The sequence below is a fragment of the Pristis pectinata genome, chromosome 10, assembly GCF_009764475.1.
Source record: "Pristis pectinata isolate sPriPec2 chromosome 10, sPriPec2.1.pri, whole genome shotgun sequence".
In the NCBI taxonomy this organism is placed as follows: Eukaryota; Metazoa; Chordata; class Chondrichthyes; order Rhinopristiformes; family Pristidae; genus Pristis; species Pristis pectinata.
The window spans coordinates 89,539,368-89,565,168 of record NC_067414.1 but is presented as its reverse complement, the minus strand read 5'-3'; the positions used below and the strand labels follow the sequence as shown (position 1 = coordinate 89,565,168).

At 41.6% G+C, this 25,801-nt stretch overlaps 1 protein-coding gene across 1 annotated transcript in view; it reads left to right on the top strand.

Moving 5' to 3' along the window:
- The first annotated feature begins 7,382 nt into the window (after positions 1–7,382).
- LOC127575028 (regulator of microtubule dynamics protein 2) overlaps positions 7,383–25,801 on the top strand; it is a 78,461-nt gene continuing 60,042 nt past the window's right edge. Inside the window, exon 1 of the mRNA XM_052024632.1 lies at positions 7,383–8,301. Within this exon, the coding sequence (XP_051880592.1) occupies positions 7,565–8,301 (737 nt within the window). The 5' untranslated portion in view covers positions 7,383–7,564. The remainder of the gene's footprint in view (positions 8,302–25,801) is intronic.

Genomic DNA, 25,801 nt, shown 5'->3' with positions numbered 1-25,801 from the left:
CGGCATTGAGTAGAGGACCTGGTGGCCCGTCACGAGTGTCGCGGCCTGTCGGGGGCAAAATACTGACCTCCGCTCCAGTATCAACGAGGAAACGCGGTCCAGATTTCTTGTCCTGAACGAAGAGGAGGCTCTGTCGGCGGCCAGCCGCCGTAGCCATCAGCGGTGGCTGGCCCTGGCATTTCCCTGAAACTTGCAGGGTGGGCGGCATCGACGGGCCTCCGCACCCCACCTCTAATGGTAGAAGCACAGCTGGTCACCCGTGTCGTCGTCTGCGTTCCTGGGGCGTGGCTGCTCGGTTGCTGGGGCCAGGCGAGGCGGGCGTTGGGCTCGCGGCCTGGTGATTTGACTGACGGACGAGCCGCTTTCGCGCTTGGCCCTCCACAGGACATCTGCCCGGGCGGCCACCTCACGGGGGTTGCTGAAGTCGGCGTCAGCTAACAAGTGGATGTCATCGGGGAGCTGTTCGAGGAAGGCCTGTTCGAACATCAGGCATGGCTTGTGTCCCTCGGCCAATGCCAGCATCTCATTCATTAGGGCGGATGGGGATCTGTCCCCCAGGCCATCCAGATGAAGCAGGCGGGCGGCGCGCTCACGACGGGAGAGGCCGAAGGTCTAGATCAAAAGGTCTTTGAAAGCCGGGTACTTATCTTCCTCCGGAGGCGACTGGATGAAGTCTCCAACCTGGGCGGCTGTCTCCTGGTCCAGAGAGCTAACCACATGGTAGTACTTCGTGGAGTCGGAGGTGATCTGCCGAAGGTGGAATTGCACTTCGGCCTGGTCAAACCAGACGCTGGGCCGAAGTGTCCAAAAGGTGGGCAGCTTGAGGGCCACTGCGTTGGCTGCTGCGCTGTCGTCCATTTCGCGGGTCCAAAAGCCGTTTGGACCGTCGGGGTCACCAATGTAGCGGTTGCTACCGCGGAATAAAACAAGACTCTACTCGGAGGATTGCCAAACAGAACTGGTTTATTTTCCCGCCTTGCGCGGGCCCTTTAAGGGAGAATGTTCCCGCCCAAAACAACTGGCAATGATGTAAGTCCTACGTCATCAGGACTTTCCCGCGCGCGGGTTCTCCCCGTCGCTCGGAAAGATGAGGCCCGCAGCCATCTTGGGCCTCGTCGCTCCGACGCCGCGCAACCCGACTGCCGAGCCGGTTCGCCCGACTAGACGATGAGTCGCCACAATAAGATCTTTATTAGTCACATGTACATCGAAACACACAGTGAAATACATCTTTTGCGTAGTGATTTTGGGGGGCAGCCCGCAAGTGTCGCCACGCTTCTGGCGCCAACATAGCATGCCCATAACTTCCTAACCCGTATGTCTTTGGAATGTGGGAGGGAACAGAGCATCCAGAGGAAACCCACACAGACACGGGGAGAACGTACAAACTCCTTACAGACAGTGGCCGGATTTGAACCCAGGTCGCTGGCGCTGTAAAGCATTGTGCTAACCACTATGCTACCATGCCGTCCAGGACATGATAGGAGACATGATAGGAGATAAGGGATGAGCACCATTGGACAGGATAGGATTTTCATGGCGCATACGAAACTCAGCCTTCAGTGTTTGCTTCCTTCACCAAAAGACTAAATCTCAACACCTATCATCTGCTTAATGTGAGAGCGGAAAAAGAGAAAATCAAAACAGAGTTAATGTGTAGGAGCAGAAGAGCAAATGAAAGAGAAAATCAGCTTGACAAAGATAGTATGGACAATAACAAAAGTATCTCCAACTTGAGTGTGCAATGACATGACAAGCTGACAAGTATTAATACCAAAAGAATCTTTTTGTATTTATTCATTCACAGAATGTGGATACTGCTGGCCATTTCGGTACTTACTGTCTACCCCTCGTTGTTCCTGAAGTGAGGAAATTAAAAGTCAACCATATTGGTGCATTTGAAGTCACATATAGACCAGATTATTCACAGATGACAAATTTTCATCCCTGAAGGGCATTTGTTAACTAGATAGAATATTACAACTATCCAGCAGTTCTAAGTTTACCATTACTGATACTACGTTTTTTCTCAATTCTACATTTATTTAATTACTTAAATTTAAATATCCCATCTGCCAAGTGGGGATTCAAATTCATGTGTCCGGATTAATGATCCAGTTACAACTATGCTGGTGCCTGTCTGTGCATGAGAAGGCAAATTAACAGGATTTGTTGATATTTTATGTCTTTCTTTCAAGATATTCTGCATTCCGAGCATTTTCCATTTCACAAAATTAAGTGGGACACTTTTTTTCTTCTCTGAACATTCCAATAGAACTTATCAAATGCCTTTTAGCCAACTGGCCACAGTTTATGTCAGCCAAAATGTGAAGGGATAGAAATTCATCCTTGATTTCATGCACTAAACATTTAGTTTCAATGGAACTGAATTTCAGAAGTGAAGAACAAAGTACATTATACAATGAATTAAGCGAGGACTAATGTCTACCCATAAATGTTAATTGGCTATTTGGCATCCAATATTGTCAAACCTTCTGGCAGGCAGAAATTTATATTAAGATGCCATTTGGCTAATAATGTCTGTGTATCTATTTGGATGGAGTTCCAGCTTAAATATCTGGCTATGAGAAGAACTATCCTAGAATGAATATTTTACTTCTAGTTTCCCCAAAGACAAATATTGTTCCACTTCAGTTTTTGTATTTCCAATGGATTACAAATCAACCTAGGACCTTCTTAATCAGTATGGTTTAAGGCCGCTTGGTGTAGCACATTGTCCTCGTTTGCAATGCCATCTGATCTCATGAAGGACGTTATAATCTTGGTTACTAACTATTTAAAATCTTTTCCTTCTGCAAGATAATAACATCATATATCTTATGAAATGCACAACGATCTTGGTTGCTATCTATTTAATATCCTTCACTTTCTGAAAAATAACATTCCTATTGAAATTCAAAGCCAATAATTTAGCAAAGTTTTTGTGCATATGTGTAGATATTTATAGGAAGCAAAAGTCAAGGACAGCTTTTTAATCAAAGGAAATAACCTTGCAATCTAGTGATCTGCCAGTATAAAAATGATTGACATTTGAAAATCTATGTCTTTTTCTCAGAAGGCCAAATCATTCACCTGTGTGAGAAAAAAGATAATAATAACATTGATGATTTTAGCATTTAGCTGTCTCTATGTTGCTTTATTTTCTGAGCCAGCCAGGTTTCCTACCTTTGTGTCCACCATTACTTTTGTTGATGACAAACTTACAGAGACACGCTATGAATTGTCTTTCACTGATGATTTTCTCCCCTTTTCTCCAGCCTGACCATTAAATTACAAGATGATCTCTTTCACTGTGCAAAATAAAGAAACAATGTGAAAAACTAACCTGTGGAGATCTTGTCTCACTTCAAAACTTCTTATCCCAGATATGCATCTCTGAGTCATTCCCCAAGATCAATAAATGGGGCCATAAGACAGATCTATGGGGGGAGGTGAGGATTTTATTCTCCAGGACTCAGAGAAAGCCAGGAAATGGGGTGAATATGAAACAACATCCTTCCCTGTCCCCAACTAGCAAACTGAAATTTTAAATTGCAAAGCACTTAAAATATATGAGGTCATTCTTGGCTCTAAACATATCACTGCCCATGCATGTTTTTCCACTTTACAAGACCATGGCTGATCTTCTATCTAAACTGCACTCCCAGTCAATTGCCTTGAATATGTTCAGGGGTTGAACATCAACAACCCTCTGCAGTAATGCATTCCAACGTTTCACAAACTTAGTTCAGAAATTCCTTCTAACCTCAGCCCTAAGTATCCAACTCCTTAAACTGAAGTTATGCAGCATAGTTCTTGCTGACAGACAAGAGAAACAGCATTCTTTCAAGCCCTTACAGAATCTCATGTGACGAAATGACATTAGATCTCATTTTACTGAAGTCCAAAAATGTGGGCCAATTCTACTCAATGTCCTCATTGCATAACCATCTCACTCCAGGAATAAATCTATAACATCTTAGTTGCACCATCTCTAAGGCATGTACACTTTTCCTCACAATTGTGGACCAAATCTATACTGACAGTCCCCAGGTTAAGCACACAAAATGCTGGAGGAACTCAGCAGGTCAGGCAGCATCTATGGAGGGAAATGAACAGTTGACGTTTTGGGCCGAGACCCTTTATCAGGACTGGAAAAGAAGAGGGCAGAAGCCAGAATGAAAGGGTAGGGGGGAGGGGGAGGAGCACTATACCCACCAGCTCATGCTCCTCCCCCTCCCCCTCCCCCTCCCTTTTTATTCTGGCTTCTGCCCTCTTCCTTTCCAGTCTTGATGAAGGATCTCGACCAGAATCGTCGACTGTTTATTTCCCTCCATAGACACTGCCTGACCTGCTGAGTTCCTCCAGCATTTTGTGTGCATTGCTCCAGATTTCCAGCATCTGCAGTCTCTCTTGTGAGTCCCCAGGTTATGACAGGGTTCCATTCCTGACAACTGTTCATAAACCAAACTGTTCTTAGGTTGGAAATGAACAAGAACAGTGTGTAGGAGAGGATCACATAAACAGCGGTGACAGAAGAGTGAGCAGGTGCAGGAAGAGCAGCCACCAGCTGGTCTCAGCAACTCAATGAGTGAGCGAGTCTGCTCGGCACTGCCAGCACTGCTTATCTCGACCTGACCCCAATCGTTGGGGGGGGGGGGGGGGGCGTGTTGTGGGAAAAAAAGAAGGCACGTGGAAATGCCCTGCTCTCACCCAGCAGAAAATGTCTGCAGCCCCACAGCAGCTAACAAATCCATCCCCATCCACCCAGCTGGTCTCGCAAATGCTCATTTGTATGTACAGGGTGTCCACAAATCAGGTGTTTGTAACCTGGGGAGGACCTTTGCAAGGTACTTCAAATTTAATCTCACCAAAGTAATAGTTGCAACAAGACCTCCTTACTTTTGTATTTAATCTCCTTGCAGTAAAAGCTAGTATACCTTCCTAATTACTTGATCTACTTCCATACTAAGGTCTTGTGTCTCATTTCTGAAGACACGTTTGAACACTGACATTCAATTGTTGCTTTTAAATTTAAAAAATATTAGTTTGGTAAATGTAGTTTAGTTTGCCTTTACAACTTGAGCACGCTATGTGGTATGTCTTTTGATTCATTGTTGTGTCAGCTGCTTTTGTTAGTGGTGAGTTGAGTATAGGATGTTTTGTTGGTAGCTCCAGCTCTGTTGTGAGCCTTAGCAGTTGCACAAGAGAACTTATAGACACCACAGTGATAATGAGTTAGTGAGTTTGTGACTTTGCTGCTTGGGGAAATAGAACAATAATAAAGTGTGAAGTTAATGGAGAATATCTTTCTCTAGGATGAGCAGTAATGATGGCAGACAATAGACCTGTTGGACAATATTGGCTTAGCTTAAGAACTAGGACTTTTTTCAGCTATTTGCCCTGCAGTGAGTGGAAATGTTCCTGAGGGAGAATGATATGATTGAGGTTTTGGGGAGGATGCATAATGGAGCCATATGAGAAAATAGAATTACATCTAGTAATAAGATTGGACTGGACTTTGGTCTTTTTATACCACGAGTTACCAGTGAGGTTTCTTACAAGGACATTTTAGATAGTTACAAGTTTGGCATGTGAAACCAGGGGAAACAGCAGATGAAACAGATCATCAAATGTTAACTCTTTCTGCACAGATGTTGCCTGACCTGCAGAGTATTTCCAGAATTCTCAATTTTTATTATGACAATTACATGGTTAAAGGCTTTAGCAAATGGTGCAATTTCCAGATATTTTTAGATGAGGCACTGTGGTATTTAATATATGGGCTGGCAATGACAGAATTCAGGCAAAAGTGTTTGACGTAATGGAACTGACATTTGATGGAGTTGGCAGAATGCAATGCAGTTTCACTCCCGCCTCTACTGCAAGGTGTAGCAGGGAGTAATCCCACAGAGGTAGGAATGGCTGTGTTGTCTTCCTCATGGCTAAATCATGTGGGCACTACTAGATGGTTCGACAGGAAACCAGCAGGAAAGCTGTAAGTTTTATCAGTGCAAAAGACAGGAGGCCTTGCCATGGATGTTATGGGGCTACCTGACTTCAGAATGCCCATTCAAGTGGGCCCAATGCTGCGAATTGCAAAGGGCAGTATGCACCTAGGTGCAAGTCCTTTAAGTAAGTAACTGTTAGCAAAGGTAGTATTCTCATTTGCTTTGGATGCAAGGGAGCACAGCTAGAAACAATCCAGCTGAGGTGCAATAGATATGGTAAAATCAATGAGATAGAAATGGGGATTTCTATCATTTACTGCTCACCAAAACTGGATGACGTGGAGAGTTAATGGCACTTTATTATTTGAGAGCGCAATAATAAGCATGTGTATTGACACAGCACTGTCAAACTGCTGCAGGCCAGGATGTGCACTGGAAATAACTCAACATATTTTTTTAAGGCACAGCAATATGGTGTTGGGCTCCTATACGGGAATGGCCCTCCAAATCATGGAGCAAGTGAACTGTTGGGTTGCTAGTTGTGGACAAATGTGTCTGGCTGTTCATTGAAGCTTGTGGCTAGCATGCATCAGCGATCATGAGCACAGCTTGACTGAGTTACTCAGAATGACCAAGTGATTGACACTGTATCAAACAGCAGAGAGATCCGAGAGCAACTCAAGCTGAGCACTGAACAGATCTGCCCAAATGATCACTGGAGGTGCCACTGAATTTGACACTGTCACCATCAACAAAGTTGTCGCGAACAACCATGGCCACCATCTGATTGGTGTTTGAGTACAGATGGGCCTCCTCATACAAGTAAACACAGCATTTCTACAGAGTTGGCTGCTGGGGTGCAGTGATACATGGAGCAAAATCACCTTTTGGGTATTAAACAAAACGCTCAAAGTTACAAAACACGCCTTGTCTTTTTTTTCCCAGATATTGAGCAAATATAATAACGAGGTGGTGGTCTTCAACACTGGAGAGTGTTGTATAACAGAGAGAGAGAGAGAGAGAGAGAGAGAGAGACCTAGGAGTGCAGGTACATAGTTCTCTGAAAGTAGAGACAGGTTGGTGAAGAAGGCATTTGGCACTGAGTTCAGGAGTTGGGACGACAAGTTGCAACTGTACAAGTCATTGGTGAGAGCACACTTGAAGTATTGTGTGCAGTTCTGGTCACCCAGCTATAGGAAGGCGTCAATAAGCTTGAAAGAGTACAGGAAAGATTCACAAGGACGTTATGGGAACTGGAGGGCTTGAGTTGCAAGGAGAGACTGGATAGGCTGGGACTTTTTTCCCTAGAGCATAGAAGGCTGGGGGTGAGGTGGAGGGTTTGACCTTATTGAGGTTTATAAAATCATGAGGGGTGTAGATAAGGTGGTTGGTCAGAGTCTTTCTCCCAGGGTAGTCTAAAAACTAGAAGGCAAAGATCAGAGGGGCAACTTTTCCGCCTTGAAAGTGGCGGGTATATGGAACGAGCTGTCATAGGAGGTGGTACAGGCGGGTACAATTACAATGTTTAAAAGACAGTTGGGCAGGTACATGGTTTAGGAAAGGGATATAAGCCAAACAGAGGCCAGCTCGGGTTGGCATTTCGGACGGCATGGATGAGTTGGGCCGAATGGCCTGTTTCCGCGCAGTATAACTACAACCAGTCGGCTCTCGGTACCTGGGTCATCGACCAGAAGAGAGAGACTCTTGGTCCCAGGCGGGAGGTTGCCGATCCCGAAAATGAGAGCGGAGTAACAGAGGCAGACGATCGGGTTGCGAGGAGTGACAGAGCTCGGCGAGGGCGGGAGGCGGCCGCCACAGCCGTCCGTTGGCCTCGAGCTCGCAGCAGCAGCCGCTCGAGCTCCGACCCGTTCGACGACATGGCGCCGGTGGCCGAGGCCAAGGCCATGGCTCTGGGCCTGTTAGCCGGGATCGGGGTGGCCGGCTTGACGCTGGCCGCGATGGCATGGTACCGACGAAGGAGAGAGAGGGAAGGCGGCCGCGGCGGAGGCTGGGCCTGGGCGCCCGCCGAGGCCATCGGCCGCTCCAGGAGACTGCGGCAGGCCGACATCGCGGACAAGCTGGACGGGCTGATCCGCGGCCTGGAGGAGCTGAAGAGCGAGGTGAGGAGCCTGAAGGAGACCGTGCCTCGTCTGGAGGAGCGGGTATGCAGAGAGCTCGGTCAGGCCGGGCCGGCCCGCGGTCCCCGAAAGAGAAGCAGCCCCGGACACACGGCGTCCAGGAAGAGGAAGAAGAGTGAGCGGGGCTCGGACGACGACGGCGGCGATGGTGCAAATGTTGCAGCAGCAGGACAAGGTTCCCTGAGCTCCGAGGAGGTGGAGAGTGAAAGAGGGTGAGGCACCTGCTCACATATATTTTACACACGCAATGGAGTGTTTGCTTTCCGAATGCATTGCCTTGGTGAATTTCCAGCAACTGCTGTACTTTTACGAGGCTGGTCTTATCATAATGATCATACTGGGATATACATACACTTGTATGCACCTTTCCCTGACAGCCACGACTTGGAGAAAAGGATATGTTTATGCAGTGCGTTAAGGATGGGGTGGGAAGCGGCTGCTGGTGATGCACTAATTAGAATTTCTTGGGCTAATGTCCTGGTTCTCTGCCTTTATATTTCATTCATACGAGACTCAAGGGTGAAGTATAGAATGTAGATTTTCCACCATTCACATGGGCATGGAGGATGGGATATGACAGTATGGAAATCATGTTACAACTGCACAGGGCTGGAATATGGTTTTGGTCGCAGACCTGAAGTTTTGACTGTTTCTCTTTCCACAGATGCTACCTGACCTTTTGGTTTTATTTACCAGGTCAGATAACATCTCCAGAGGGAGAAACGTTTTATGTTTGAGGCTATTGGTCTTTTGTCAGATCTAGTCATTATTCAGAAAGTGGTGGTCAGTTTGGCCTCCTCGAGGAGGGCTATATTTGCATTTGAAGCAGGTTAAGGGGAATGTTCACTGGTTGATTCTGGTTGAAGGAGTTGCCATATGAGGACTGGTTTAACAGGTTGGGCCAATACTATTTGAAATTTAGAAGAATAAGAATATTGAACTTAGCGTTGATCTTATGATCATGTTGATAATAATGGTAGTTTTAAGCGTGATGAATACTGAGTGCCATTCATTTGTCATTTGCAAAATTTGGGCTTGAGTGTTATCTGTTGAAAACTTTTTTTTTGGAGCAGAGGCCATAAATTATTTTAAAATGAATAATTGCTTTATTTAAAACAAAACTACTGAAACATACTGGATAGGAAACAAGCAAGTTCTCCTACCACCCACCTACACTTGGGGCTGTTTACAACAGCCAGTTGACCTACCAGTCAGCATGTCTTTGCGATGCTGGAGCACCCAGGGGAAATCTGAGAGATCGTAGGGAGAAGGTACAAACTTCATACAGACAATATAGGAGGTCAGAATTGAACCCAGCATGCTAGAGCTGTAAGACAGCTTCACTACCTGCAGCATCACTCTGCTACCCCTAATACATCAGTAAATAAATGTATTATATTAAACATTTACCATAATGTTTACTGCATTAACTACTTTTATGGCAGATAGACGGAACTAGAAATGCCCAGAAGTCATTCTGTAATGTAGATAAGCTGAATGACAATTAAGAAGTGGGAAGAATTGATATACCAATAGAACATTATCATGTGAAATATAAATCTTATCAATACACATGTTTTATTCAAGTGTGAGTGAAAAGGTAGTAATGATATGTCCAGATAAAGAATTTGCAAGTGTGGGTACATAAATCTGAGTGAAAAATTTTTTTTTGAGAATGAAAATATTCCTGTTAGAGAAGATAATTAATCTGGGAAATTACACTTCTTTATAACTGGCTTCTCTTGCATAACTATTAAAGATTTATTTGGTTTGGATTTTAGAAATGAAGATGTAATTAATAACTTTTGGCAAAATGGAGCAGTCAAAATGCCAATTCCTTGTTGATGTAATTAAACTAAATTCAATTTCTACAAAAATGTCAAGTTTTTTGTATTTAGGAACAAATCTGGAAGGACATCTGGATATTTTTAGTGGCAAATCAAATAGCTTTACAAGAGCAGCAAATTGTTATGTATATTGTAAATAGAAGATGTACTATGTGGGTTTTTACCATGCATAGCAGTTTCAGAATTAGATTTATTATCACTGACTTAGATGACGTGAAATTTGTTGATTTGCAGTAGCAGTACAGTGCAAAGACATAAGATTACTATAAACTACCAAAATAGTGCAAAAAAAAAGGAATAATGAGGTAGTGTTCATGGACTGTTCAGCAGTCTCATGGCAGAGGGGAAGAAGATGTTTCTGAATCAATGAGTGTGAGTCTTCAGGCTCCTGTACCTCCTTCCTGATGGTAGTAACAAGAAGAGGGCATGGCCCGATGGTGAGGGTTCTTAATGATTGATGCCGCTTTGTTGAGGCAATGCCTCTTGAAGATTAAAGTTAAAATCGAGTTTATTGTCATATGCACAGGTACAATGAAAAACTTACTTTCAGCAGCATCACAGGCATTATATAAGCAGCATTCACAAGAAAAACATAAATTAAACAAATTATACACAATTTTTACAAGAAAGAACACAATTAGAACAAAAAATAGAAAGTCCATTTTAGTGCAAAGTAATCAAAGTGGGAATAGCGTTGCTGAACTGTAGTGATTAGGGCTTTGCTGGTTGGATCAAGAACCAAATGGTTGAAGGGAAGTAGCTGTTCTTGAACCTGGTGGAGTGGGACTTCAGGCTTCTGTACCTCCTGCCTGATAGTAGCTGCTAGAAGATGGTATGGCCCAGATGGTGGGGATCTTTGATGCATGTTGCATTCTTGTGGCAGTGCCTCCTGTAGATACTACCAATGGTGGGGAGGGATGTGCCCGTGATGTATTGGGTAGAGTCCACTACTCTCTGCAGCTTCTTGCGTTCCTGCGCATTTGAATTGCCGTACCAGACCATGATGCAACCAGTCGGTTTACTTTCAATGGTACATCTGTAGAAGTTTGTGAGAGTGTTCGGTGATGAGCCTAACCTCCTTAATCTCAATGTCCTCGATGGTGGGGAGGGCTATGCCCATGATGGAGATGGCTGAGTCTGCACCCTTCCACAGCCTCTTGCGATCCTGTGCATTGGAGCCTCCATGCCAGGCTGTGATGCAACCAGTCATAGTGCTCTCCACCCTATAGAAATCTGTAAGAGTCTTTGGTGACATGCCAGATCCCCTCAAACTCCTAACAAAGCAGAGCCGCTGGCTTGCTCTCTTTGTGATTGCATCAATGTGTTGGGGCTCAATATAGATCCTCTAAGATGTTGACGCCCAAGAACTTGAAGCCGCTCACCCTATCCACTGCTGACCCCTCAATGAGGACTGTTGTGTGTTCTCCCGACTTCCCCTTGCTGGTCCACAATCAATTCCTTGATCTTGCTGATACATATTGATGACATTTATTTGATTGTAAATTTAATTTAGCTAGAAAACAATTGATTTTTAATCCACAAATTGTAGATTGAGTTAATGTGAGATCTTTTTTATTGTTTTTTAAACTTTTAAATATTTAATACAACTAATACGAGTCTTGAAACAGGTGGGATTTATCATTTACATTTATCTTGCCTTTTGGAGACACTAGTAAGAGGAACACGAGAAACTGAGCTTCAAATTTGTTGGGATTATCTATGTAACACACTCTTCAATAGTTGAGCAGAAGGGCAAATGGAATTGGAAAATTTTCGTGGACTATTTCTGAAACACATGAATGTTTCTTCCTTTCAAATTATTTAACTATTAATAAAAACAGAACTCTGGACATACTCAGCAGGTAAAGCAGCATGTGGAGAGGGAAACAGTTAATGTTTAGTTGATCATTTTTCATTAGAATATTTAATGCTCATGGTAGCTCTATATCTTCAGCTAGCTACCTAAACTCCCTGCAGAGATTTAATGTTATTTCCATATTGAAGTAGCCAAAGATGTATGTAGCAGTCTTACAGTGACCTAACCAATATTTTCATAGACAGGTAATCATTGATTTAGGGAAGTTGTTCATTAATTTTTGTTGTAATCCAATTGACCCTTTAGGTACATGTCCTTGATTTACAAGGTCTTTTTAACCATAACAAACCGTGCTTAATGTTAGCAATAAATGGCAATTGAAGTCCCAGCTGAGTGGACATCTGCTTAAGTGAGTGGGGGTGGGGAAGTTGCAAACTTCATGGCAGGATTGATAGGGGAAAGATATGACTAGACTAGGGGTAGAGAGAAAACGCCAGTTGGAACTGGGATGGAGGGAGGGAGAGAGAGTGTGTGCGCGCAAGTGAAAGAGAGAAAGACGTATGTTTAATTTGGTGTGTACTCTGAAAGGTAAATTGTGCTTACAATATTATGTTTTTTTTGTTTTGTTTTAACATTTGAATTATTGGATACTGTTATATTTTTACATTTTTAATACTTTTTATAGTAGGTATTTTTGACTAAAATTGTTGAGCTCTAGAATGCAATCAGAATTTTTAAATTGAAACTAATGGGAAATGCTTTATCGTGAATTTCCACTTAATGAATTGTTTTCCTAGAATGCAAGGCCTTTGTAGGATTCCTTTAATAAGTACTTATTTGCACTTTTAACTTGTGCTCCTGTTATAAAATTATATAACACGTTCATATTAAATTGTTTTAACTATCTGTCTTTCCTTAATTCCCACTTGGCTCCATTACTTGTGTTGCATAATTCAAAATATTTAATAATTCATGTTTTAATTTAGAAAATTGCTGTGGATATAGAATACACCACCTAGAGGTGAACTCTAGTTTCTACTACATGTAACTGTAAGGGCTTCCTGGGTTACGAATGATCAAACTTTCCCATACATTTTAAAGCATTTTTCAAGCTAGTTATAAAGTGTTTCATGGTATACATTAATGACTGAATGCAGTATATATTCCATTTGTTTAATTATGGGTAATGTTTGGGTGGTTATTCAATGAATTGTAGCAAGTGTATGTCAAGCAAAATGATTTGGGTTACTATAGAGAATGGATGTTTCTGACTTACGGAGAAATCAGTTTATGGACAGTTCTCAGGAACCCAGGGACTGTCTGTATACCATCTCTAGCATTTGACTTGCCGTTTACCAGTAATATTTGGTAAGACTCCATACTGAATTTGGGGATAATGTCATCATTAATTAAGAGTGCACTATATTCACTAACATATTGTTTATGTGGTTCAAGGTGCTGTCTCACAGAATTCATGATGCAGCTGAGGATCAGATCATGCTTATGAAAGTAGTAGATCTAATGTATTAATCTAAGCAGAACATGAAAGAGTTTTTGTAAAAATGTGAAAATTTAATATTTTTATTACCTGAAGTGTTAACACATTTTGATTTGGGGCCCATCAATTCAAATGAGGGATTTGCTCCAATAAAAAACATTGAAGCCTTTAAAAGAGTGATTGAGGTTCTTGTAAGACACTATGATCTGGATATTTTTCTTTGTGTTCCTTTGCTAATAACCCCAGTCGATACCTCTTGGATTGAGAAATTCCTGAACTATTCTTTCACTAGCATTACTTCTCTGGAGGGATAGCAGAAACCCTGCATAAATACTCCCACATCCCCAGGATATGCTGGCAGTTAGTTGGCTGCTGTAAATAACCCCTACTGTAGGCAAAAGAATCAAAGGGAAATTGAGGGCATGAGTCTGGGAGACTATGTTGTGGGGCTACAGTGAAATAACTAGTGGGAGAATTAGACTGATGAGACTGTTCTGCAGGGAACCAGCATGTTAACAACAACTGTATCCAATAGGTGTGAACCATAAAATTTAAGAATTTTATCATTTAATTTTTCTACATGATTTTTCTTTGTTTACTTTCATTGCTGTTTATTAAGGTACTAGCAATGGGCCAAATAACTGGCTTCTGTGCTCTAAATTTATATGATTTTATATGTGTTGATATCTTGGTTTGGTGTGAGTACTATCACATAGTGAGATATGCATGAAACATATTAAGCATGCTTTAAGAAAAAGGGAGCACTTAAAAAATCAGGAAACGGAGAAAATGTTTAGCAGCAGTGTTTATGGAAAAGGAAGAAAGGGCCAATAGATCTTGTATCTTAGTGAATGAGTAGAAATGAAGATAAACAGTATAGGTAACAAATGAAGTTGTGTTAACCAAACATGGTTTTCTTCAAGGAAAGCATTCCAGGAAGTTGTTTTTATTGTTAAATTTTTTTGGGGATGTGGGCATCACTACCAAGGCCAATGCTTAATGCCAATCCCGTTGGAACCACATTCATCAATTGCCAATTTCTTCTGGTGAAGGTACTCGCACAAAGCTGTTGGATAGGGAGTTCCAGGATTTAGGAACGGTGATATATTTCCAAGTCAAGTTGATGCGCAACTTAGATACAAACTCACAGGCGGTTATATTCCCATGCACCTACTATCCTTGAAGTCAGTGTTTAGGTAGTGCTTTGGAGCCTAAGTAAGTAAATGCAATACATCTTATAGATGTTGCATACTACAGTCTCAGCATGTAAATTGATAAGTTGATCATTTAGGGTCTTGAAAGTGATCCCCATCAAGTGGGCTGCTTTGTCCTGGATTCTGTCAGACTTTTTGAGTGGTTTAAAGCTATAGTCATCCAGGCAAGCTGAGAGTATTCCACTGCACTCCTTACTTGTGCTTTGTAGGTGATGGAACTGCTTTGGGGTTTAGGACGTGTAATGAATTAAACAATGAAACATAAAACAAAATCTTGCAGATGCTTGAAATTGGAACAAAGATTAAAAAGTGCTGGAAGAACTGAGCTAAGATTCCAGCTTCTGATCAGGCATTACAGTATGCCTTGTTATGTACCAGCAACAATAGAAACACAATGAGCCAGATATAAGTGTTAGAATCTATTTATTAATAACTATTTGTAATAATCAGAGAAATAAAAACATTAGATATTAAATATTGACCCCAAAATAAACGCGATGGGTGTGTGTAGCAAATTCCCAAACCCCAAGTCTAGGAATAGTTCTCAAAGTTAAGTTCAGCAAGTTATAAGGTAGAACGATGAGCAAAAGCTTCTGAAAACCACAGTAGATTGTAGAGAGAATGTAGAGAAAATTTATGGAATCCACAAGTTCCACGATGGAACCCATACGACACCTCAATCACCGATGATCTCCATTGCTTTGTTCCAAAGTATCTGCTACACCAATGGCACTTGATACATGGCTGCCCACAGATATACCTGCTTTCCAGTACAGGTTAACAACAAAGTGGACTCCACAGATTGCTCCAAAAATCCATACATGGATTGTATAATGACAGTCACAGCTATTGTTCTTCATCCATAGATACAGAGACCGGCAGTCAGTCGCTCTCTCCCCGCAACAGCCAGTACGCTTCAGTTATAGTCTTTTTTTCACTTGCAGTAGTCAGATAACACCACACACACACACTACTACACTACTGTCCAGGTGCCTTAAAGGGACACTCACCAAGTAGCAATCTGGCTTGTAACAGCCTGAAGATTTGATTTCGTGAAATTTTTGATGATGTAGTATTTAGTCATTTCACATTGTTTATGTTATGATGAGGAGACCCTGCAAATCATGATCATGTTTTTCCCTTCTGCATGAGAATGTTATGATGACTATTAGTCAAGTAACAATATTTAATTTTTTATTTTGTAGTGAAATAATTTATAAATCAAAGGATTTGGAAGAATGGAAAGTTTTAGGCATAATATAGAAATTAAAAACAACAATGATATTTCTGCAATAAAACTATACTACAGACAGAAATACTAGTTCTATTAATTGAACAAAATTATCGTCAATGTAAACAAGTGCTACATTCAATTTCAGTACTTTTTACCATATGCAGTAACTCTGAAAATATACTGTCATTCCCTTCACTTAAATTCAAATCACAAATTAAACTTCTACAGAAAGCTTCTTGAATTTTCTAAGATTTCTCTAAATAGGTTTTATTGTATTTGTTAATGAAGGTTATTTAATTAATCCTCCTGGTTTATATTTGTGTAAAACTGAATTAATTTTGTTTACATTGAAGCTTGTATTATTAATTTATAGATCCAATTTCCATCACCTTAATTTGTCAGTTCTCCACTCTAACATCCACAGCCCCAAATATGTAACTGGAAGATTTTTTTTAGACACCATGGTGATCACCAGGCCTGAACATTGCAGAACGTGCACATTTTACATGCCCTCCAAAGAAACAAAATGTGCAAATTATGAACTCGTGTACTTTTTCTTCTGGGTTTCCTATAGGAGAGACTCTTTGTCCATTGTAGGAGATGTCTGAGCATTACAGAAGTGTTGTCAATTCCAGGTCGGGTAAGATTTCTGCCAAGAAGAATGCTTCAGATCTTGCAGCTGGTCTGAAGGGTTGGAAGATGTTTTTTTTAAAAAAAACAATTTTTACCTTCTCATTGCAACATCTTTCTGAATTATCCATGCATATGTGGAAATCCTTCAAGTTAAGTATTAACAACATTGTGAGTACACTACTTATAACTTCAAAGATAAAAGCAATGTTAATTATTCTAAATCTGATCGTTATCAGTGTAGATGTTTGTTATTGGAAAATTGTTTTGTTTGGCAGTGACTAATTTTAATGACTCATTCTGTGCTTTGAAAATTATCTCCCCCCATGTCTTGAAGGTGCTGTGTTTTCCTTAAATGCACTCCCATTATTGATGTGATAGCTCGGTGTTAGTTGACTGCTTGACCATTGGAGGTATTGGAAGTCCATCTCACTTAATGTCCCAAGAACATCACTAAATTTAACATTTAGAAGTACTAATACAGAGGCCAGATGCAGGGCCCAAATTGTTGTCCAAACTGGGTTAATCCATGTAGACTGAATCTTTCTCCTCCTGAGCAGTATTTCTTCATAATGTCAGCTGTAGTATCAGCAAACTCCCATGAAAAAAGATGAAAATAATCTATTGTATCACAGTTGTTTGATATGTGGTTAAATTCCAATATGTGAAAGTTGCTTTGATCTGTTAATGGTGTTTTGAAGAAATTTTGCTTAATCTAGAAGTAAGTTTGGACTTGAGAAAAGATAATGCCAGGGTACAGTTTGTATGTTACAGTGGGTAGCATTATGAATATTGATTTTGGAAAAAATTGTTCCCTGGAGAGAATGTGAAAGGACAAGTGTTGCTAGAATTAGTCATCAATCAATTTTGATACTATTAAGATTAAAATAGAAAGCCACAAAGGGATAAATGGATTTGTGTTGAATCTGTGCAATTAACATTATGCAAGCTTGTTCACATCCTTTTACTGTTTTATACTTAGTGGACAGTTTCAGATATTTTGAAGAAACTATTGATTGCTTTTATTTTAGTTTGACAGAATGGCTTGGAAAATTGCCTGACAGTAATAAAACTTATCAAAGCAAACTATTGCCATTTCTGGCCAAGTTAGATTGAAATCCCTTGTGGGCACATACCGGCAACTCCCTCAGAACATTAACAAAATAGACGATGCTTTGAAGGCTTGGGGATGAAACACACCTGCTCCTTGATTTTAAGCATTTTGTAGATTACATTTTACCTTGCTGAAAAAAAATTAAGGGCAACTGTGAATATGATAAACCCAAATGTGTTGTGACATAGTAAGGCTTTAGAAATATGGTTTGAGGTTGATGGTGAGAGGAAGGGCATGGATTAATGAATATATTAATAATTAATCATAGCACCCTCACAATTTCTGAATAGCAATATTGCAGTACTGTGAATTAAGATGGGTAGTTGGATGAGTGTAAATGGTAGGCTGGTCTGGAAGGTTAGATCACATGGAATCCAGGGTGAGCTAACCAACTGAATACAAAATTGGCTTGGTAGAAGGAATCAGATGGTGGTAGTGGAGGATTGTTATTCAGATTGAAGGCCTGTGACCGGTGGTGTGCCACAGGGGTCAGTGCTGGATCCACTGTTGTTTATCAGCTATATTAACTATTTAGATGGCAGTGTTGTTAATATGGTTTGTGGATGACACCAAAGTTGGTTGTGTACTGGATAGTGAAAGTTATCTAAGATTGCAGCAGGATCGAGGTGAACTGGGAAAGTGGGCCAAGGAATGGCAGATGGAATTTAACTCTGACAAGTGTGAGGTGTTGCATTTTGGTAAGTTAAACCAGGGCAGGACTTGCAGGCCCTGGAGAGTGTTGTAGAACAAAGAAACCTCTGGGTACAGGTACATTATTCCTTGAAAGTGGTGGCACAGGTGAAGGAGGAGTTTGGAATGCCTGTCTTCATTGGATAGGGCATTGAGTACAACAGTTGGGATGTCATGTTACAACTGTACAAAACGTTGGTGGGATCACACTTGGAGTGTTCTGCTCATTTGTGGTCATCCAGCTATAGGAAAGATGGCATTAAGCTTGAAAGAGTGCAGAAAAGATTCATGGGGATGTTACTGAGGGTTTGAGTTATAAGGAGAGACTGGCTAGGCAGGGACTTCTTTCACCTGGAGCATAGGAGGCTGAGGGGCACCCTTATAAAATCATGAGGGGCACAGATAAGGTGGATGGTCACTGTCTTTTTCCCAGCTTAGGGGAGTCTAAAACTAAAGGACATAGACTTAAGGTGAGAGAGGAAAGATTTACAAGGGTCCTGATGCAGGGTTTTGACCTGAAACATCAACAGTTCCTTTCCTCTGACAGATGCTGCTTGACCTGCTGAGTCCCTCTAGCAGATTGTTTTTTGCTCCAGATTCTAGCACAGATTCCAGCATCTTGTGTCTCCAAGATTTAAAAGGGACCTGAGGGGAAAGTTTTTCACACAGAGTGGTGGGTATATGGAATGAGCTGCCAGAGGAAGCTGTAGAGGAGGGTACAATTACAACATTCAAAAGAAATTTAGACAGGTTCATTGATAGGAAAGGTTTTGAGTGATATGGGCCAAACACCAGCAAATGGGACTTGCTCAGATAGACCTCTTTGGCGGCATGGATGAGTTGGGCGGAAGGGCCTGTTTCCATGCTGTATAACTCTATGACCTCCATTACTCACTGCAATTTCCATTAACCCAAAACTAAAGTACTGTGGATCCTCATAAGTATTTTGAGCATTTTCTAATTTTAAGTTGGGAAGCATCTGTGGAGTAAGAAATAGAGTTAACCTTTTAAGTCAAATGAACTTTCATAAGAACTGGGAAAAGTTATTTAGCAGTATTCAGCTTTTCACGTTTTATGTGCAGAGACACCCTTAAGCACTGAGCACCACAGTAAGCTTTGCAGCCATGACTCACTGCTTGCATACACTAACAGCTTTTCAATCATCACCGCCACATCACTGAAACACAATGTTTGATACTTACTGATACACTTTCTTATTTCAGATAACAGGAGATAGCAGGAAAGAACTATAGAAGGACATGAGCTCTTGGAAGGAAAAAGTAGTGCTATCTATCATGGGAAAGAGCATTATTGATATTGGGATCTTTGGCAAAAATCAATGAAGGTCTCACAGAACCAGCCTTTAACATTAGTCCTTTGGAGAATGAGGCTAAGGAAGTAGTTGTGGGGAACAAGGAAAGGTAGTGGAGTTAAACAGATATTTTTCATAATTCTTCACAGAAGTTGCTAGGATTATCGCATTAATACTGAATAATGCTAGGTAATATTTAAATACCATCACTAGAGAATTGGGATTTGGCTAAAGAATCAGAATCAAGTTTATTATCACTGACATATGTTGTGAAATTTGTTGTTCTGTGGCAGCAGTACAGTGCAAGACAAAGACAAAAAAATTACTATAAGTTACAAAAATAAATAGTGCAAAAGGGGAATAACGAGGTTGAGTTCATGGATCGTTCAGAAATCTGATGGCGGAGGGAAGAAGCTGTTCCTGAAACGTTGAGTGTGGGTCTTTAGGCTCCTGTACCTCCTCCCCGATGGGAGGAGGGCATGTCCTGGATGGTGAAGGTCCTTAATGATGGATGCCATCATTAATAATGAAGGGTGATAGATCCCCTAGCTTGAATGGCTTGCATCCTAAAAGAAGTGGCTCCTGAGATGGTGGATGCATTACTTATAATCTTAATGATAGTGAAATCATGATTAGAGTTTCTTGAGGAAGTCTCAGCCAGAGTGGATAGAGGGGAACTAATAGATGTATTTGAACTTCCAGAAGGCATTCAACATGGTGCCTCATAATAGGTTAACGTCATAAGATAAGACCCTATGGTGTTGGATGCAATGTATGGCATGAATAGAGGATTGGCTAATGGTCAGGGAGCAGCGAGTAGGGATAGCGGGCCCATTTTCAGGTTGGGTGCTGCATGTATCGGTGCTGGGACTGCAATATATATATATATATATATATATATGAGTGACAGAGAATGAAACAAATGTACAATAGCCAGATTTGCAAACAATACAACAAAAAAAAGGCAAGGTGAGGATGATAATGTTTTACAGAGAGGTAGGTTAGATGAGTGGGTAAAAGGTTGGCAAATGGAGGAAAATGGAGGAAAATGTAAAGTTGTTCATTTTGGAAGGAAGAATAAATGACCAGAGTATTATTTAAATGGGCGAAAAGTTATAGAAAGCTGCAGCACAAAGTGATTTGGAGGTCCTTGTGCATGAAACACAGAAAACTAGCACATAATGCAGCAGATAATAAGAAGGGCCAATAGAATATTGGTCCTTATTTTAAGGGGATTGGAATATAAAAGTAAGGAAGCCTTGCTGTAACTGTACAAGGCACTAATTAGACTTCATCTGGAGTATTGTGAAGAATTTTGTCCCCCTATTTAAAGACAGATTATTTTATTGGATGCAGTTCAAAGAAGGTTGACTAGTGTGTGCCAGGAATGGAGGGGCTATACCACAAGGAAAGTTTAAACAGGTTAGGCCTTGATTCACTGTTTAGGAGAATGAGTATTTTATTGAAACACATAAGATACTTAGCAACTATTTAAGATAAATGCTGCTACCTTTTGTAGGTTAATCCAGAACCAATGGACATGGTCTCAGAAAAAACTGCTGCCTATTTAAGACAGATGAGGAAGAATTCTTTCTCTTGGAGGGTTGTGAGTCCTTGGAACTCCTTGTCATATAGAGTTGTGGGGGCAGAGTACTTCAATTTGTTTAAAGCTAAGATAGATTTCTAATCAGTAAGGGAATTGAGTCACAAGAGACTGCAGATGCTGGAATCTGGAGCAACAAGATGCTGTAGGAATTTAGCAGGTCAGGCATGAAGGGTCTTCACCCGAAATGTTGACTGTCCATTTCCCTCCGTAGATGCTACCTGACTCACTGAGTTCCTCCAGCACCTTGTGTGTTGGAAGGGAATAGCATTATGGGGAAAGGGCAGGAAAGCGGATTGAGGAATGTTGGCTCAGCCATATCTCTGATAGAACAGTAGTGCAGGATTGAGTTGCTAAATAGAGTATTCCTGTCCCTACTTCATATGGACTTTGTCCCATTTTTCATTTAGGTATCCAAGAACTCAGGGCATCTAGTAAGTGAGAGAGGAGGAAGAAGACCTGAGATACATTGTTAATATTATACTTGCAGCATTTGGTTATCACATAGAAGACAGGGAGTCAAAATAAATGGGCCTTTTGCAGGCTGGAAGGGAGTAACCTGTGGAGTGCCTCAAGTATCAATTCTTGGCCTGCAATTAATTACAATTTATGTCATGAACTGGAGGATGGGAGGAGTGTAGGCATTCAAGGTTGCTGTTGATTTTTACTTTTAAAAAGGTGGGAGGAGCATGTTGCAATGAGGATATTTGGACCCTGCAGTAGGATATAAATAGGTTGAGAGTGGGCGAAAACTTGGCAAATGAAGTTGAGTGTGGGAAAGTGTGAGGTTATGCATTTGGGTAAGAGGAATCTAAAGGAAGCCTATCATCTAAATGCAAGAAGATTGCAGATGAGTAATGTACAGAGGGATACATGGAACATAGAACAGTACAGCAGAACAGGCCATTCAGCCCACCATGTCTGTGCTGACTACTATGCCAATCCAATTAATCCCACCTGTCTGCACATTGTCCATTTCCCTGTATTCCCTGCCTGTTAATGTCTCTGTCTAAATGCCTCTTAAACATTGCTCTTGTATCTGCTTCTACCACCTCCCTGGCAGAGCATTCTGGGTACTTGCTACTCTCTGTGCAAAAGTAACTTGCCTTGCACATCTTCTTTAAACGTACCCCCTGTCACCTTAAACTTATGCCCTCTAGTATTTGATATTTCCACCCTGGGAGAAAGACTCTGACTATCTACGGATCTCATAATTTCGTGCACTTCTATCAGGTTGCGCTCAGCCTCCAATGTTCCAGAGAAAACAATCCAAGATTGTCCAAACTCTCCTTATAGCTAATGCTCTCTAATCCAGGCAACATCTTGGTGAACCTCTTCTGTACCCTCTCCAAAGCCTCCACATCTTTCCTGTAGTGTGGCAACCAGAACTGCGCACAATACTCCAAATATGGCCTATTGCAAGTTTTATACAGCTGCAACATGACTTGTCAACTTTTATACTCAATGCCCCAATCGAGGAAGCTGTACACCTTCTTTACCATTCTATCCACTTGTGTTGCCACTTTCAGGAAGCTTTTGGCTTGCGCCACGTGAAGGGTCCTAGCATTAACTGTATATTTTCCTCTTGCATTTGACCTCCCAAAATGCATCACCTCACACTTCTCTGTACTAAACTCCATCAGCCATTTCTCCACCCAAATTTGCAAATGATCTATATCCTGCTCTATTATTTGACAATCTTCCTCACTATCCATAACTGTTCCACTTTTTGTGTTGTCTGCAAACTTCAATAATCAGGCCACTGACATTTTCATCCAAACAATTGATATTATATATAGAGGTCCCAGCACTGATCCTTGCAGAACACCACCAGCAACAGTTCTCCAATCAGAATAACACCCTTCCCCCCCACTTACCCTCCATTTTCTATGACCAAGCCAATATTGTATCTAACTTAACCAACTCACCGTGGATTCCATGTGACTTATTCTTCTTGACCAGCCTACCATGTGGGACACTGTCAAATGCTTTACTAAAGTCCATATAGACAACATCCACTGCCCTACTTTCATTGATCATCTTCATCAATTTTTCAAAAACTCAAAATTTGTAAGAGAGGACCCCTCCCACACACAGCCGTGCTGACTATCCCCAATGCCCTTTCTTTTCTAGGTGTGACTAAATCTTATTCTTAAGAATCTTCTCTAATAATTTCACTACCACTGATAAGGCTCACTGGCCTATAATTTCCTGGATTATACCTGTTGCCTTTCTTAAACAAAAGAACAGCACTGGCTATTCTTCTGTCTTCTGGGACCACACCTGTGGCTAAAGAGGAAACAAGGATCTCTGTCAATGCTCCAGCCATCTCCTCCCTTGCCTTCCTTGGTATCCTGGGATAGATTCCATTGGGTCCTGGGGATTTACCCACAATGTTTTTCAAGACACCCAACACCACCACCTTCTTAATATTGACATGCCCTAGAATTTCAACATACCTCTAGAATTTCAACATACCTCTCCTTAGTCTCACTGTCCTCCATGTCCTTCACCTTGATGGATACTGTTGCAAAGTACTCGTTAATGACTTTGCTCACTTCCTCTGCCTCCATGCATAAATTCCTTCCTTTGTCCTTGAGTATACCTATCCTTTCCCTATCTACCCCCTTGTACCTATCATATGTATAAATTGCTTTAGGATTTTCTTAATCATATTTGCCAAGAACATCTCATAGCCCCCTTTAGCCATCCTAATTCCTTGTTTAAGTTCTTTCCTGCTTCCTTTTTATTTCTCAAGGGCCTCGTCTGATTTCAGCTTCCTAAACCTTGCATATGCTTTTTTTTTCTTTTTGACTGAATTTACAGAATCTCTTGGCATTCAAATTTCCACAAACCTTGCCATCCTTATCTTTAATCCTCACAGGAACAAGCTGGTCCTGAACGAACAAGCTGGCCTTTTTTTAAAAAAAAGTGTGGATTTCTCCCTAAACAGCCCTTTGCAATTTACTTTGCCCAGTTCCTGCCTAATACTGTTATACAACATAGAACAGTACAGCACAGAACAGGCCCTTTGGCCCACAATGTTGTGCCAACATAGCTAATCCCTCTTTACCTACATAATGCCCATATCCCTCTACTTTCCTCTCCATCCAAGCCCCTCTTAAAAGCCCCCAATGAATTTGTCTCCACCACCCTATCAGGCAACACATTCCATGCATCCACCACTCTCTGAGTAAAAAGACTTACCTCTCACGTCTGTTCTGAACCTACCCCCTCTCACCTTAAATGCATGCTGTCTGGTATTGGATCGCTCAATAATGGGGAAAAAGGTTTTGCTTGTCTACCCTGTCTATGCCCTTCATAATTTTATACACTTCCAACAGATCACCCCTCAGCCTCTCCAGAGAAAAGAGCCCAAGTTTGTCCAGCCTCTCTTGATAGCACAATCCAGGCAGCGTCCCAGTAAACCTCCTCTGCAACCTCTCTAAAGCCTCGACGTCCTTTCTATAGTGAGGTGACCAGAATTGCATGCAATACTGTAAAATGCAGCCTAACCAGAGTTCTATAGAGATGTATCATAACTTCTTGACTCCTATACTCAATAGTCGACTAATGAAAGCAAGCATTCCATAAGCCGCCTTAACCACCCTGTCTACCTGTGTAGCCACTGTCAATGAGCCATGGACTTGTACCCCAAGGTCTCTCTGCTCTTCAACACTGTTAAGGGTCTTGCCCTTAAGAGTGTACTGCCTCTTGACACTAGTCCTACCAAGGTGCGACACCTAACATTTATCTGGGTTGAACTCCATCTGCCATTTCTCTGCCCACATCTGCAACTGATCTATATCACGCTGTATCCATCACCAGTCTTCTACACTATTCTCAACTCCACCAATCTTGGTATCATCTGCAAACTTACTAACCCACCCATCAACATATTCATCCAGGTCATTTATGTACATCACAATCAGCAGAGGTCCCAGTACAGATCCCTGTGGAACACCACTACTCACAGGCCTCCAGCCCGAATAAGTCCCTTCAACCACCACCTTCTGTCTTCTATGGGCAAGCCAGTTCTGGATCCACAGAGCCAATTCTCCACTGACCCCATGCATCCGAACTTTCTTGATTAACCTATTATGTGGGATCTTGTCAAATGCTTTACTGACGTCCATGTAGATGATATCCACAGCTCTACCTTCATCAATGTCTCTCGTCACCCTGTCAAAAAAACTCAACCAGGTTAGTAAGACACATCTTGCCCTGCAAAGGTCCATGTTGGCTTTCCCTAATCAAGCCATTGGATTCCAGATGCTCCTATATCCTATCTCTAAATTTTCTCCTGCAATTTCCCTACAACTGACGTGAGATTCACCAGTCTATAGTTCCCCAGATTTTCCTTTGTTCCTTTCTTAAATAGAGGAACAACATTAGCCACTCACCAGTCCTCCGGGACCTCACCCGTGGTCAAAGAGGACACAAAGATATGGGTCAAGGCCCCAGCAATTTCCCCTCTCACCTCCCTCAGTAACCTGGGGTATATCCCATCGGGTCCTGGGGACTTATCCACCTTAATACTGTTTAGAAGACCTTACACTACCTCCTCCTTGACCTCTAAATGCCCTAACATGTTTCCGCCCTCAGTTCCAATTCCTGCATCCTGCATGTCCCTTTCCTGGGTAAATACTGAACAGAAATACTCATTCAGAACCTCACCCACATTCTCTGCATCCAAACATAGATTCCCTTCTTTATCCTTAAGTGGTCCTATCCTTTCCCTTGTTATCCTCTTA